The 17,742-nt window shown below is 34.9% G+C and overlaps 1 protein-coding gene across 11 annotated transcripts in view; it reads right to left on the bottom strand.

Moving 5' to 3' along the window:
* Positions 1-17,742, bottom strand: part of LOC115212426 (sorbin and SH3 domain-containing protein 1) — a 504,251-nt gene that overhangs the window by 155,605 nt on the left and 330,904 nt on the right. For all 11 annotated transcript variants that reach the window (XM_036503384.1, XM_029781340.2, XM_029781341.2 and 8 more), the window contains one exon: positions 17,243-17,292. In XM_036503384.1, coding sequence (XP_036359277.1) covers positions 17,243-17,292 — 50 coding nt within the window. The remainder of the gene's footprint in view (positions 1-17,242; positions 17,293-17,742) is intronic.

Consider the following 17,742-nt stretch of genomic DNA (forward strand, 5'->3'; position numbering starts at 1 on the left):
ACCACAAGAGTGGTGCCCCTCCTATTACTTGGAGGTAGTGATAGTAACATACACTACATTCAAATGTGACAGAGTTCAAAGTGGGGATTATACACTTTATACCCTACCCTCTCCTAACCACAAGCAATATATATATATATATATATATATTATATATATATATATATATATATATATATTGATTTTAAGGTCAAGGTTTAATGGCTCTCCATTGGTTTCAGTGAGGAGGATCCAGTTGTTTAATCAACTGATTTCACCTGCTCATTGAATTAGCATATAAGTGGTTGACTATTCAACACACCCTTAGAAAGAATCAGTGTGACAGGGCTACGCCTTTGAATAACAGTTACAATTAATCTGACAGGCTTCTAAGCAGATTCTGTCTAACCAATTTCACTCACAAGGCTCAGATTAACTAGGGCAACAGTAGAAAACACTTGCCTAAGATATCATTCAAGGGGCATCAAACTGAGGACTTGTGATTGTAAAATGAATTTCTTAACCAATTGGCCATGACAAGGTAGGATATAATCTCTACTTCAATATTTGTGCCACATTATGCATTTATGAATTTAACATTGTTTTTAGGTAAGATATTTTGACTATAGTGTTCATTGTGTTAAGCTAAGAAAATGACATAGGTTGTATTTCATACACAAGGTCATAAATTTGTGTAGTTAATTTGTATAGTTGATTTTATCAGTCCCGGTGTACTACTGTTTACACAACTTCACCTCTCTTATTAACCAATACTGACTTCTAACTTTGGTACAAAACTTACAAATTTCTAGGGATCAGCGACATAGTTGAATTAATCCTCTGTTAGATACATTCTCAAATTAATATGTTACATATTCCAACTAATAGCTAGGTGTACTTTAGTAAAGTGTTTTGCCCATAAACAGAATGGATCACCTGCAGTAAACTTGAATTCCCAATCTAGGAGAAAGTGGTTCAATACCTGGTTTACACAGTCATCTCACCTCTACATCTTTTGGTTTCATATTGTTAGGTATATGAAGGATAATTTTTCTCTCTGGAAAGAGTATCAGAATTAGAGTGAACAAGAGAGCCTCTTACATGTCAATACTTGATATAGCAGGAGCATTGTAGTCCGGGATCTACTATATGAGGTGGGGGCGAGATCAGGATGATGAAAGCTAGAAAACTTACAAACATAGGTCAACTAGATCAATGCTACCATGGTGCTAAACAACAGCAGCAACATAGCAGAATTCCTGCAAACAACTAGACAAACTAGGGCATGTTTTCTGCACAAGCACACAATAGAATGCTTGCAATGGTCTTCATCTCAAGACCCACAAGCAGTTAGTCCCATATCCATACATCTATCATCAGCAGCATAGTGATACTGAACTTCCTTCCTCTCTTCCAGGATCTATCTCCAACCATTACACTCCTTCACATAAGAGTAGCTATTATTCTTCATTATGCTAATGTAGCAATGATATTTCATTTTCATATAAATAATTTTAACAGTACTAAAAACATTAAGTGGTATTTACAACCACTATTATTCATTTAGTGTTAGATTAATTATAAATAATTACTGAAGATACAAACAAAATAGCAGCTATTTGTTTTAATTCTAAATATAATTTGTATTTTTTATACAGACTTCTCTGAGGAAGATTCCCTTCTTCCTCAGCTCAGTGGCTGAATGATTTCACCATCTGCTAAATTGCATTGATGCTACCAGGGACTGTATTATTTTGTTCCATATTGTAGTGCATATCCCTTAACGGTTTATATATGTAGCCACTTCACCAAACCAGGAGCAGCTACAACCACTAAGTAATTATTTTGCTTTTACTTTTTGCAGATGATTTATTAATCATTCCCAGAATTTGTCTTTCTCTCACGTGCCTCTGCCATACCCATGATGCAGTGTTCTCTACTTACATCTGCAGTTCACATATCTGGCATTGGACTTAGATGAATAGCAGAAAGAGTTTTCTGCTATTCATCTAAGTCCAATGCCAGACAGAGTACAGAAGTGAAATGTAAAATAGACCCTAACAAGTGAGTGTTTCATACTAATGGAGACATTTCTACTTCAAGTTTAAGTAGTTCAATATTTTAGAGATTCATTTCAGTTGTGAAATGAAAGGTTAATTTTAACTTTAGAGGAGAAAAATGATATAATGGACAAACAATCAGTAGACACTATTACATTTTTATGTTGTTTGTCTCATTTCCATTTCTCTAGCCAAAAATATCCTGGCTGAAGGAGGAGTCCCCCCTCTAGACATTCATATCTACTCACTATTACAAAACTTAATTAAGGCCAACATTGGAGTACTGCTAATATATATGAGATGGTGTTACAACTTTGCACACAAACATCATAGGCAAAATCAAAAGAAAATTAGTCATGTTTGGCAAAGATTCACTAACTCTTGCACTTCAACCACTAGCTCAGATAATGCTGTTTCATTTTTGCCTTTCCTGTTGCTATTATGACTTCTGTTCTTCTGAACAAGTTCTCTGTCAAGTCCTTTCAATACATGTCCTCCACAATCTACCTTTACTATGTCTTTTAAAGACCAAATACATCACTAAACACTTACCCATTCCTCACTCCCCAAAATGAAAAGCCACTGAAATTCTGTTCCTGCTCACATTTTTCCTTCAGCACCTAACAGATATGTAAAGCGAAAATCAGCTGCATCAAATCTGTCACAGAGAAGTGCAGATCCAGTATTGAAGTTGAATAAAATCATTGTTTTTGAGGTTTAGTAACATTTTATCTATCACTGATAGGGAGAGTGTAGAGAGAGTTTGACAACTTGCCCAACTCATAAAATCATGAGAAATTAGCCACTGAAATAATGACAATGATTGGCAATGTTGTCTTGACTCATGTCAGTGCTAATCGAGCAGACCTACACTCAAAGACATTCCACCTGTTACTAAATCAACTTTAATTTGAACAAAGTGTTCCACAGGACTGCATTATCCAAGGTGCCCTTTGTCTTCAGTGTGATATTGTAAGATATGATTTGATAGATATTTGGCTGCTTTTTCTAGCAGGTCTGGTCACATAGAGGCTCCCTTGTTAACTCAGCAATGATGATGTTGATGACAATGATGATTGTTACAATTGAATTTGTTTCAGTCATTTAACTGCATGAAAGCTGGAGCACAACCTTGGACTTTTAGTCAGAGGAATCAAGCCTAATGCTTTTATTTTGTAAGCTTGCAACTTATTCTATCGGTTTTTTCCAAACCACTAAATTACAGGAATGTAAACAAACTGACACCAGTTGTCAAGAGGTGGTGGTGGTGGTGGGGAACACAGACACAAAGACACACATATACACAGAAACATGAATATATATATATGAGCTTTTTCCAGTTTCCATCTACCAAATCCAATTACAAAACTTTGGTCAGCCTAAGTCTATAGTAGAAAACATTTGCCCAAGGTGCCATACAATGGGATTGAACCCAGAATCACATGGTTGGGAAGCAAGCTTCTTACCACACAACCATACCTGCCCTTTATATAATTTCATCTATTTTTTTTTTTACTGTTTTGTTTAATTTTCTTTCTCATTACTTTTATTACTTTTGCCATTCATGAGATATTAACATATTAAAAGATCACTTGCAAATTTAGATGACTTAACTTCACCAATTCACTAGATGTAGTTTGTTGGGTGTTTGAAAATTTGGCGTTATCTTAAGCATGATTCAATTTAATATATATCATTAAAACATAATATATGTCATAAACAGAAATTCAAAATTTGATATTTTCTAAGTGATGTTGAATGATAACTTAAAGCATGACATAAGCAATAGGTTATGGTTAAACACAACTATGTAGAGATTTGAATATGTGTAAATATATATATATACCTATCTTTTATCTTTTACTTGTTTCACTCATTAGACTATGACCATGCTAGGGTACCATTCTGAAGAATTTTAGTCAATCAAACCACCCCTGGTACTTATTCTATTGAACTCTTTTGCCAAGCCACTAAGTTAAGGGAACATAAACACAACAACACTGGTTATCAAGTGGTGTTGGGAGGAGGTGAAAACACAGGCACAAACACTCACACACACATAATGGGCTTCTTTCAGTTTCCATCTACCAAATCCACTCACAAGGCTTTGGTTGGCTCAACACCATAGTAGAAGACACTTGCCCAAGGTGCCATGCAGTGGAACTAAACCTAGAACCATGTGGTTGGGAAGCAAACGTCTTAGCACATAGCTATCCCTCTCTCTGTCTCTCTCTCTCTCTCTCTCTCTCACACACACGCACTTGTTTTCTCAGTGTAAAGCAATATTCTTTTAAGAATACAAGTTAATTGCTTACCATTCATCAGTTCTTTTTAACTTTTGGAATAGACTAATTCTCATCTTGAAAGATTTCAATCTTCCTTCAGTATACTTACTGCTCTACACAATATTTGACTGCTTTAAAAATGATTAAGTTTGAAAGAATCTAATGAGAAGCATCTATGTGGCTGCTTGACCTGCAAGAAATAGCAGCTGAATCTATAGTAAATTCTTTCCTAATATCTTAAAAAAATAGGACACATTAAACAATGTAGTCTGACATATACAAAAAGATGGAATAGTCAAAGCTTGAATGTTTTTAATCATGGATATGCTCAGTGATAGCCAACTTGAGACTAAACAAAATAGTTAAAATATTTAAAGCATATAATTTTATTTTTTAATTAAATTAATTTTGGAGAAATGAAAATTGTATTGTGCTATTTATGAGGTGTAATGGATATAAGTTTCAGGCAGAATATTGATAACATGGTCATAGGCTCAGTTCATACTATTGTTATTGTACTGTGTTGCTGAACAAAGGTATCTAACTCTGCTTCTCCAGGAAATTATTAGTTTGTGGAAACAATGACTGTCTGTGTTGGAAAAACAAGGAAGAAGAACAAAAAAAAAATCAATTATTAAAATTAGTAAAAAAATGGCAAAGAGAGCTGAGGCCTGATGGTGCAAGCAGAACCTTTCATCAAATGCAAGCCCTGACTGTAAATTGAAAACTTGTCTATACTTGCTCCAGTTTATCTAATAATTAGTGACAAAAGAATAAGGGAAAAAATAACATGAATGATTAAGAAGTTAAGTGCCATTAGTAGGGTTCAACTCCTGTAAATATTCAAACCAGATCACACTTGGAAAATACTTGAACCATGGGCATAAGCTACATCAGTACCATGAGTCTCAGTGAGTGTACAAAGATCATGGGTACTGCATCTTCTCTCTTTTACTTTATAAAAAGACTTGAGATGAAAGTTATTGAAGATCTAAAATGTAAATTTCTAATTTATAACAAAACAGTTATTTTCTTTGACTATCTAGATTTTATAATTTCATATATACCTGTATTTATTTAGCACATTTCAAGCCTAATTATTTTGCTAAATTATCAAATATTTCAGGCATGCATAAGAGTAATCTATCTAGCTGAAAAATAGGCACCATTCTTGCTTCCCATATGAGTGGGTTGTTCAACTGTTAAGTCCCAATTTTTTAAATACTCCACAGAAATGTTAATTTGAGCACTTATCAACTTATGCATGCCTGAACAAAAACAAAATGGGTTCAATAATGCCGAAAGATAAAAGAACAGAATATAATCACTTACAGAGACATTATAAATTTACACACTACTGAAGTTCATGTTTTGTTTTCCAGCCTACAGCTTGTATTATACAAATATACAAAAGTGCAGTTTTATAATGTTTAAGTATGTCAAAGTGGCAGCTGTTGGACAGAATATTCAGCCACGACATTTCTATTCCAAATGTAAATGTCCTCATACACCAAATCTTATTGCAGCTGTTGGCCATTGATCCTGATCTATGCTTTGCTATACACATTTGAGCATTAACTTGTTTAGTAGACTAATCTACACCATACCAGTATGGTGCAATAAATTTTTAAATGCTGCAAAACACTCCTACTAAATTTCAGATTCATAAGAAACCTCTTCACTCCAAGAATTCTTTGATGTATTTTTAACCTGTAGCATTCTCTACATAATTCTTATTTATTCTTTCCATATGTACATAGCACTGGAACTGCCATTATTCCCTTCATGGGACTGTCACATTAAGTTGACAGTATGCAATTATTTCTTTTCTTTTTCCAGAAAAATATATTATGATGATTACCTAATGTGCGTTTTCCAAAGACTTTGGTTCTGGATTCATTTGTTCTACATTTCTAGCTAAAACTTCTTTTGAACCCCCCACTCTTCCAGCATTTTAACTGCAGTTAGACCATGAGAGTTTTTTTCATTTCCAGAATATAACAACACAGCTATTATCAACAGTGAAATGATAAATTATAAGGTAAGTAACACTATATGAAAGAACAATAAAATGCAATTTGAAATGACATTCTTCTAACCATTGCAAGTTTGTTCTGAGCTGATTGCACAAAATATTATTAAATAATCTTAAAATATTGCATTTATTTTTATATATTCCCTTCTATCTCTGAATGATGAGTTCTTGAGCTTTCTAATGGTCTTACTAGTATAAGAACAAGTTTTTTCATCAAACCAGTTAACATCTTTGACCAAAAGAAATCGAACAACTGATGAATTGTTTATAGATGCAGGACAAAGTTTTTGTTAATTTTGGATGAAAATAAAGCTAATAAATTTTTGATTTAGTACATTTCTGAATATATATTTATTGTGCTATTTATGAGGCGTAATGGATATAAGTTTCAGGCAGAATATTGATCACATAGTCATAGGCTTAGTTCATACTATTGTTATTGTACTGTGTTGCTGAACAAAGGTATCTAACTCTGCTTCTACATGAAATTACTAGAGTTTGTAGAAACAATGATTGTCTGTGTTGGAAAAACAAGGAAGAAGAAGAAAAAAAAAAAATCAGTATTTAAAATTAGTAAAAATTTGGCAAAGAGAGCTGAGGTCTGATGGTGCAGGCAGAAGCTTTCATCAAATGACTGCATTTTTATTTATATTTATTTTATTCACAACACACCTTCGAGCAATTAAAACTATTTTGATGCACTTTGTTACAAGAGCACTAAGATATTTACATATTTTAGGATACAAATATATATATAATTTCAACTATAGAAATGATTAAGTAGTTATTTCTTTAAACAGTAAACAACATTGCTATTTTTCACATCTTGTGTTATGTCAGTGTATCACATTGCTCAGTGTGGAAACTACTATATTAGAAAAAAAAGCAATTTTCAAATAAAAAGTAATTTCAAACTATGTTCTAATTGAAATGAATCATATAAACAGCTAAGCACTTGAATAAAGTGTAGATGTGATATTGGCTGCATCAGAAATTGCAACATGCATTGTGCTCACACACAAACAATGCTCTTTTATAATTTTGAATATTAATCCAACAAATTACTTTATGAAAGATCAAATATTAATCTATACAGAATTGATAAATTTATTTGTTTTGCAATACTATTTTGTACATTTCCAAGCTTCTAACACCATTTTTTGTGAAACTACAGGGTTCTGTATGTTTACACTTTGCTAAGAGAACATTTGACCCTTTCTATATCGAAGTTAATGAAATTCCAAATAGATTCTAAATCAGGATTCTCTAATTGCCAAACGTGTGTTCTTGCTTGGATCCTTAAATTAATTTACTACAAACAAGTTGTCTTGTTTGTTGCCATTAAAGGTTGATAAAGAAAACTGTGAAGGTGAGTGGCCTTGTGATTAGGGTGTTGCATTCACAATCATTAGATTAGGGCTTTGGTTTTGGGACTGAGTGGTGCATTGTATTCTACAGCAAATCACTTCCTTTTACATTGTTTCATCCTCTACAGCTATGTGACAGACCAGTGTCCATTCAAGGGTAACGTTGTGATCTCAGTCACTTATATGCTATGGAAACTGGGTCACTAGCCTGAGGAGTCTTAAGGTTCAAAACAGAAGAAAGAAAATTGTAAAGTAAAGCAGGAGGGTAAATACATTGCACCTTTATACATATCTTGCTCTTTACTGTTATTGCACTGCATATTTACTTTAACCACTTTAGCAGAGTACAAGAATCACTTTTATTTAATAGAGAAACTGTCTTAATTAAAATAATGGAAAACTGTAATAAAACTATAAATATTTGTTGTGAGAGAAAGGGAAAACATCAATATTTTGGATATAGGTCTTTTTTTCCAAAATAGTGAGGAGAAATAACAGTAAAGTATTTACATGTTGCTATCCAATTATCATTGTTATTATTATTAAGTCAACAAGCTGGCAGAATCATTAGCATACTGGATGAAATGCTTCACAGTATTTTGCCCATTGCTATGATCTGAGTTCAAATTCTGCCAAGGTCAACTTTGCCTTTCATCCTTTCGGGGTCAATAAATTAAGTACCAGTGAAACACTGGGGTTGATGAAATCAGCTAGTTCACTCCCCCAAAATTTCAAGCCTTATGCCTTTAGTAGAAAGGATTATTATTATTATTGAGTGAGAGATAGGAGAGAGAGAGAGAGAGAGAGAGCAGTGCATACCATCAAAGTAACACTGAGGGTACATATATACAAAACCCAACATATCCAGCATGACTACCAGGCACATGCATCACACCCATATATACATAGCATGGCAATCTCATATCAAGATAAACAGCACATGATCTTGCAGGTGGGACCTAGTTAGAATTTTCTTCATGTCAAGTAGCTCATCCTGCTCAAAAGGTCACTATTATTATTTAGTTTGACTCAGATTCGGTCTTGTTCTTGGTAGGATTTATGTAGGTAGCAGGTGACTATCTATAACCTTAGGTATCCACACAGTTTCAGTAGTCTTTCAAGTGCTTAGAATCCTCCTGATAATCCATTATTATCATTATTAAGACAATGAGCTGGAAGAATCATTAACATGCTGGGCAAAATGATTAGCAGCATTTCATCCACCTTTACATTCTGAATTCAAATACCACCAAGGTTAACTTTGCCTTTCATCTTTTGGGGGTATCAATGAAATAAGTACCAGTTGAAAACTGGGGTTGGTTTAACTGACTATCCCCCTCTCAAAAACTTCAGACCTTGCGCCTATAATAGAAAGGATTATTATTATTGAGTGAGAGAGCAGCATACACCATCAAAATTACACTGGGGTACAAATATATTATTATGTGGTGGTGGTGTTTGCATTAGCAGCAGTAGCAGTAGTAGTGGTAGTAAATTTCTGTGTGATTGTAAAATACATGTAGCTTGTCTACTGAGTAACTTTCTGTCAAGTTTAAACAAGACTTAGTAGCAACAAAGGAGATTTCAACAGATGACTTTTCTTAAGCCAAAACATGTCTCTTAAAGACATTCTTTCATGAAAACAGTAAAAGACAATGTATAATAATAGTAGCAGTAGGAGCACCATCAACAACAAGTAGCAAAACAAAGAAGATATTTGGACAATGAAGTAAAGGATAAAACAGCTATGAGATTTGTAGCATTAATTACTTAATTACTATAAAAGAAGAGACATTCAGTAATGCCATATATGTTGATTATTTCATATAGAAAACCTTCAATTTCATTTCTGCCCATTGTTTGTAACTAATTCTTTGTTTCTGTTGTTACTTTCTTGATAGTTACAAATTAATGTAATTAATTTAATTATATTGATCAGTTTTTCCCTTCTTTTTATCTATACAATTCCATTGTCTGCTAGAAGTTCAAATGACAAAGAATGAATGTGATTTTGCTTTAACTTCATCACCTCAAAGATTGAATATGCCACAAATATCCAAAGTAGACACAAGGTAGCTAGAGAAGCTCCATGGAGATATTCAACTAAATGTATGAGTGCCCACACCAAGAAACTCCAAAATCTACAAGAAACTCAACAGTCTTTGAAATGAAGCACTTCATACTTTTAGCTCAAATTCTAAAAGCCAATAAATGTGCCTGTACATGACAATTTGGTCTGCTAGATATAAACAGGTTAAAAGACATATAGGTTATTGCAGTTCTAGACATTACATCTGAATAAAGAATGATGGGTGTAGCTGGAACACCTTTGATTGACCTGCAAGAAACATTAACTAAATTTCTCTCAAATCCTATTCTACCATCTTAGAAAAGATAGATTGAATAACGGAATTCTACTCAGTCAGGATTGGTATAAAGTTAAACAGTAGCAGCAAAACTCCTTAAAGTATCAAGAACACTTCTACATGTTCACAAAACTTGCTAGAGATAACCACCCAATCTCTCTCTGACAAACTGTCTTTAAAAAATGCAGTCACATTAAATAATGTAGATCTAGATATACTATATCTGAATAAACTAAGGGTTAGTCACAGCTAGAACATTTTTGAATCATAGATCTACAGGATCAGGACATAAGGGTTAACATAAGGCTAAAAAACATCTACAACAGTAAAATAGAAAAGTAGATTAATCCTGTTGTGAAACTCCACAGTCCATTCTCTACTCTGGTTTCTGTAGTTCATCCAGAGAATTAAAGAATCCAATCTACTAAATAAATATGCAAGTTATATCAGGTGCAGATATTTTAAATTGTAGGGAACTGTAATATAAATAGCAGAACTATATCCTTGTTTGTCAAACTTAGGGAGGTGAAATATTCATAATTACCACTAAACAGATGTGACCAAATTATAGGTGGAAAATGAAGAACATATGGCTTATTTGGGATTTGTTCAAGGTTATTTTGCTTTTGTTTTCTTTGAATTATTTTATTTTTTATTTGCTTCTTTTATATACACCCTCATACATGTCTATACAGATGCACACATGTATGTAAATATACTCATACATATACATAAACTCACACTTGTGCGTTTTCTATTTTTCATTATTTTATTTTAGATCATATTCTGTGATTTATTTCTTACTTTGATATTCATATTTTTCAAATAATACACACACAAACACACACACACACACACACACACACACATATATATGTATATTTTAAATAAAATAAAAAGATTTGCTATTTTAAGTTAATCTCCAAGCTGTTTTTTTCTCTCTTTCTCACTTAGAGACCCTGCAAAAAGCTATGAGTGCTCCCTTCCCTTCATAACTAAGACATTAAAAGTAAAAATGATTCTGAAGATTTTTATTAATATTTTATTTATTTATTGTTATTTTTCAAAAAGAATGTTCTGAGAGACATTTTTACAAAACGCTTTACAGCTTTGATTGTCTAATACACTTTCAATTTCTTTGTGTGTGTGTGTGTGTGTGTGCGCATGTGTGTGTGTGTGTGTTTATGAATGTATGTGTGTGCACGCACACATGCTATATTATAACTACAGCTATCACTCAGAATCAAAGATGATTTGGTAGTACATACCACAATTTCGCTAATTGTTTTAGGTGGAGCAAACATAGAAACCTTCTTGAACCTTCCCACCCTCAACAACAGAATATCTAGTATGTGAAGCTAGAGGAAGAGAGGACTGCATCAGCACTCAATCCATGCTCATTTCAGCTAGGTAGAATGAAGCAATGTGAAATGAAGTGCTACTTGCTCAATCTTAGAATCAAACCTTATGATCATGCGTCTAACATCCTAACCACAATGCCATATGCCTTCATATACAGTACTACAAAAGACCTAAATAAAACAGCTATCGATAATGTAGATAGAGTACTAATGTATAAGAGGAAATCTTTGAGGATGCTATAATACCTAATATTGAGTGTTTGGTAAGCTGAGTTACATGGAATAAAGTCTCCTCATATTCTGCTCAGATAGCAGTGAGTTTGGAACATAACATGGCCTTTGTATTGGTAATTCAATATCTTACCTATTCATTTAACCTTTACAGATATAACTCAAAATTATATTGTTTAACTTACAGGAAGATTCTGCTAGGATTAACATATAAATCCTGCTTTTTAATACCATTTTCTTTGTCTTATACTAATATCCTAAAGTAATGATAAATGAATATTGCATTTTAATATCTAAGCACAGACAAAACAGTTTAATCATTACAAGAAAGGTTAAGTGTAAGTAAGTTGATAAGTTGATGGACATTAAAAAGTACTGGTCTATATGTACACAGAAAAACTATATTGCTCTAGAAAAATCACACTAATAGACAATAATATATCACCTGCTGAGAGAAAATGAGATGACAGTGGCGGGAACTTGTGGTTATATACAAACAAACAAAGGAAGATATGGGAAGAAGTGGTGAAACCAGATTTGAGAATGTTGGTCCTCACACATGATGTTGCAAGACTGAGAAGAATAGAGAGATACTGTGCTGCAGTCATTTGATACATGTTGACATGTATCAACTGGATCATTATAATTATGATCATTATTATTTATTTCCTTTATGTCTGCAGTTATTTACTGTATATGAATAAAGATATGTCAGCATTGGATTCACACCTGCTGTCTACAGTGTATGGAATAACAAACAAAAGCCAACTGTAGTGCCACACCACAACCTGTTCTACAACTTCCCTATAACTTCGAACAGCTTAAGGTGATTATATTAAAAGGGCTGAAAAAGGAAATTTATAACATAGCTGGTCAAATCCATGTCAAAAGATTAAGTTTATTCATTTATCCTTTTCTTGTTTCAATCAATAGACTGCAGCCATGTTAGAGCACTGCCTTGAAGGGTTTAGCTGAACAAATTGAGCCCTGTACTTATCTTTTAAGCCTGGTACTTATTCTATTGGCCTCTTTTGCTAGGGGACACAAACAAACCAATAATGGGAGAGGGAAGAACAAAAACAAAGACACACAAATATCTACATGACAAGCTTCCACACAGTTTCCCTCTACCCAAATTCACTCACAAAGAATTGACTGAACCAGAGCTATAGTAGAACACACTTGTTCAAAGTACTACATAGTGGGACTGAACTCAATACCATGTGGTTGCAAAGCAAGCTTCTTGATAATGATAAATAAAAATACATAACAGATAAAAAGTTGTAAAGTTCTCAATATTTCAGTTTATATTAATATCCTTCTTCTTGTAACATATCAGTCACTATAGTATGTATTTAGATAAAGTTCATTATCAAAGGTTTATACTTTTGTTGTACTACTTAAAGCAAACACAAACTGAGTTTACCAATATCAGCAATGAATCAACTGATAAATGTTTAACATAATAATGTGTAATGTCAGTGTGCATGCATGACAGAGTGTAAGCACTCTGAGAGAAATGTTGGACATAAGAAGCATCGGATATGGCATGCAAGAGAGACATTTGCGCTGGTATGGTCATGTACTACAGATGGATGAGGAGAGCTGTGTGAAGAAGTGCCACTCCCAAACAGTTGAAGGAATCTGGAGTAGAGGTAGACCCAGGAACACATGGGATGAGGTGGTGAAGCATGACCTTCAAACGTTGGGCCACACAGAGGCAATGATGAAAGACCGAGACCTCTGGAGATATGCTGTGACTGCAAAGACCCAGCAAATAAAGTGAGTTCACGGCTGTATCCTACACCAGTTTCGTATAACCAGCCCTAGCCCATTCAAAAGTACCTTGGATTGTGGGGTGACCTGCTGTACTTGAAGGGACCTATTGAGTCAAGTACATCAACATCAAAATGAAAATCAAATGGAAATTGTAGTTGTGATACCCATTCCGGTGGCACATAAAAAGCACCATCTGAATGTGGCCGATGCCAGCGCCACCTTGAATGGCTTCTGTACCGGTAGCATATAAAAAGCACCAACCGATCGTGGCTGTTGCCAGCCTCCTCTGGCTCCTGTGCTGGTGGCATGTAAAAAGCACCCACTACACTCATGGAGTGGTTGGCATTAGGAAGGGCATCCAGCTGCAGAAACACTGCCAGATCAGACTGGAGCCTGGTGCAGCCTCATCATCATCATCATCATTGTTCGACCGTGGTCGAGACAATGGAATTTACTATGTTACGCCAGACTTCACGGTCCATCATAGCATTACGGAGGTCCTGTTGCTGGATGCCTGTATCCCTGGAGATTACATCAGGGTAGGAGAGTGTGCGCCCTCTGGTATTGTGAGTAGATGGCTTCCAGAGGAGAAGAGTAGAAATTACTTCTTTTTCAGCTCTACAACAATGTCCAGCAAACTGGACTCTCCTACCTTTCACAAGAGATGACACAGGTGGTAATTTCCCATATATTTGCATTTTGGTTGGATGGCACTTCCACGAGAGATTTTGAGCTCTCATAAGGAGGCGAGTGTAGGTTCCATCCAACCGCCTCTCAAGCTTCTTTGATAACGTCCAGGTTTCTGAGCCATATAGTAGAATTGGTTCGACTGTGGCTTTGAATATTTCAAGTTTGAAGTCTCTACTTAGATTTGATGACCAGATCTTATGCATGTCATTACAGGCTGACCAGGCCATACCCTTTCTAGTTAGAAAGTCTTTTCCAGATGATGATGGTGCAGCCTCAAGGATTCCCAGACCCCAGTCAAATCGTCCAACCCATGCTAGCATGGAAAACGGACATTAAACGATGATGACGACGATGATGATGATAGTAATATTTCAATTTGTAATGATATTATTAAGTGGCAAGGGATAGATAGATGGTTCAAATCCTGTCAGTGTCTGTTGCTATCAGATTGGTGCTTCTAATGCTTTATCAAATATTATCAATCTGTTACTGTTTCATTTCACAGATGTTAGTCAAATGATTCTTTACACAGAAATATAAAATAAAAAATTAAGAATCTATATGAGAATACTAGAAATGATATTTAAAAGTATAATGAATGTGGGATGAAACAACACTGCATGATGATAACAGACAAAGGATGGAAACAGACAAATAAGAAGTGTTGAGATGAGATCTGAGCTTGTTCAACTTCCCAAGCAAATTGAAAGATTATTGTGAGAAGTTGAAATATGCTGTTCAATAAATAGTTCACTGTATGCCAACATGTAAAAATAGACATGAAGATGATAATAATGAAATAATAATCTCTTTTGACTAATTATAACTGATTTGCTATTTACAAGTATTAATTTCTAATTTATTGTATACTTAGGTGCAGGCATGGCTGTGTGGTAAAAAGTTTGCTTCCCAAACACATGGTTCTGGGTTCAATCTCACTGCATGACACCTACTACAGTGCCAGGCCAACCAAAGCTTTGCAAGTGGATTTGGTAGGCAGGAACTGTCAAGTATATATATGTGTTGTGCACATGCACACACACAAATTTCTCTTTGCCTTGACATCACATGATAGTTGGAAATGAGTGTCTCCTTCATACAAGTGGTGTCATTTGTTCCCAATCTTCTATGAAAAGCATACCTGGTCACTGGGAGATATTACCTTAGAAATTGGTGAGGGTTAGTAACAAGAATGGTTTCTGGCAGTAGAAAATCCATCTCAACAAAAATTCCATCCAATCATACAAGCATAGAAAAGTGGATCTATGTTAAAAAATGATGCTCATCATCATTAGAAATTTAATTTTCATCCCAGAACGACTCGACTTTGTTTTTAATATATATCTAGTCTTATGCCTTCATGAAGTGATGTAGTACACTTGATCAGCTTAGAAATGAAAATCTCACTACCCATGTCTTCAACACTTACTACATTCCTCTCCTCCACTCTCTACTCATGCTTCTTTGGCAATACCCTACCATTTACATTATGACCTCCATACTTCAAGGGTATGCCTTGGCACTTGCCACCATCTCTCTCCTGCTCCCTCTTGTACTCCTGCTGTCTCCCACCCTCTTTTTCCTGCTCTTCTCTCAGGTTGGGTAACCATGTATCTCCTTTACAGTAGCACACCTCATTTCTGTCCTCATTTCTTTCTCTCTCTCTCTGGCTGGGTAACCATGTACCTCCCCTACAACAAGACACCTGTTTCTATCTCTGCCTCACTATAACCTTTCATCATCTGACACAAGATTCCCACTTCCAATTCCCCTTCCTCTCTCAAAGGATCTTTGTTTTGCAAGTTACTGGGTGACCCTGCCAGTGCTGGTGCCACTTAAAAAGCATCCAGTCCACACTGTAAAGTGGTTGGTGTTTGGAAGGGTATCCAGCTATAAAAAACCATGCCAAACTGACCTCGCCTGAGCAGGTGGCATGTAAAAGCAGTCCACTCTGCTGGGTGATCGATGAGGAAGACCATCCCACAATAAAACCCCTGCCAAAACAAACACAGAAGTCTGGAGCAGGCTCCTGCTAGGCCAGCTCCTGTCAAACTGTCCAACCCATGCAGGCATGGAAGGTGGACATTAAACAATGATGATGATGATAACTTTGATAGGTTTCGGCCAGTATAGGCCCAGCTCATGTCTAACTTAATAGCACACCTGATGATGATGATGAAACAACACTCATCAGAGACTTTTAATCCAGCCCTGCAAGCTAACTAAACATGTTTCAATTACATAATGCTTCAGCAGCTTGAAATGATCAGCCTATTACATCATTGTATCTATATACAACTAAGTGGACTGGACTAATTTAGAGTTAAGTATCTTGGCTACAAACCACAGCAGAGCACAGAAAGCAGTATATGATTTCTTGACCTTCCAGTCAGTAGGTCAATATCTTAGTGACATCATTTTCAATGCACCTCGACCTATCAGTCTAGATAAGTAGTTAAATGCAACATATTTTTTCAGTAGTAGAAGTAACATCGTTGCTTAGCTTGATGTTTCACTTTGTTGATCTATTTGAAATCAATGATTGGTGTTGATGTTATAAAAACAACCTACTAAATCAATCAGTCAGGATTTAAGTTTATGGGCTTATCTATGTTTGGCATTAGCTGTGAAGCTGCAGGAGGACAGAGAAATGCTACAAAGGTTAACAAACTAGTTGGAATCAAAATTTTACACACTTCTTTCTTTAACAATAAAAACACTGGGGAATGAGGTGATGCTGAATGAAGTGAGAGAGCAGGGGAGAGAGAGAGAGAGAGAGAGAGAGAGAGAGAAAGAGAGAGAGAGAGCATGTTAAAAAATAGAGCAACATGGATGTATTAAACAAACAGTTTTAGATTTATAAACATATATGTGATTGGAGTAATAAATTAAAACACAACATAGCAGTGTTGGTATAGACAGGAAGATATACAAGCTGTCTGTTAATGGTAACTCATTTGATTATTACACAGGGCTGTTAAATCAATCCATGTTCCATTTTGAAAGCTGTTATTTTAATCACAAAAAAATAAATAGAAATAAAATATAAAAACTATATATTTTTAAAATTAAAAAGAAAAGATTCTTACTATGCGCTGAAATCTCCAGGTTTTTCAACTGGTGGGTTGTAGGTGTAATTCTGAAAGAGATAAAACAATATTTAAATATTTTAAAAACCATTTTTCCCTCTGACTGTTTGTTATTACTCAACATTAAACAAAATAATTTTCGGTGCTTCCACATGGTCGCTTGACTGACAAGAAATATCAGCCAAATCTCCTTTAAACCAAACCATACCATCTTAAAAACAAAAAAGGATGTGTTAGATAATGGATTGTCATAATTGAGGTACCTTTAATCATGTCTGTTTGATCACAGATGACCTAGGGCATAACAACAGTGCTATCATCACAACCACCATTTACACCATCATGACCAACAAAACCACAACCTCCAACGATAGTAATAAGCACCAGCACAAGCCAATAAGTTAGTCCTTAAGTGGTCCCCTGACTAGCCAAAAATAACAGCCAAATCTTCCTATCCATCTTTAAAAAAATACATTGGACAATGTAATCCTAGATACACT

The sequence above is a fragment of the Octopus sinensis genome, linkage group LG5 (assembly GCF_006345805.1).
Source record: "Octopus sinensis linkage group LG5, ASM634580v1, whole genome shotgun sequence".
In the NCBI taxonomy this organism is placed as follows: domain Eukaryota; kingdom Metazoa; phylum Mollusca; class Cephalopoda; order Octopoda; family Octopodidae; genus Octopus; species Octopus sinensis.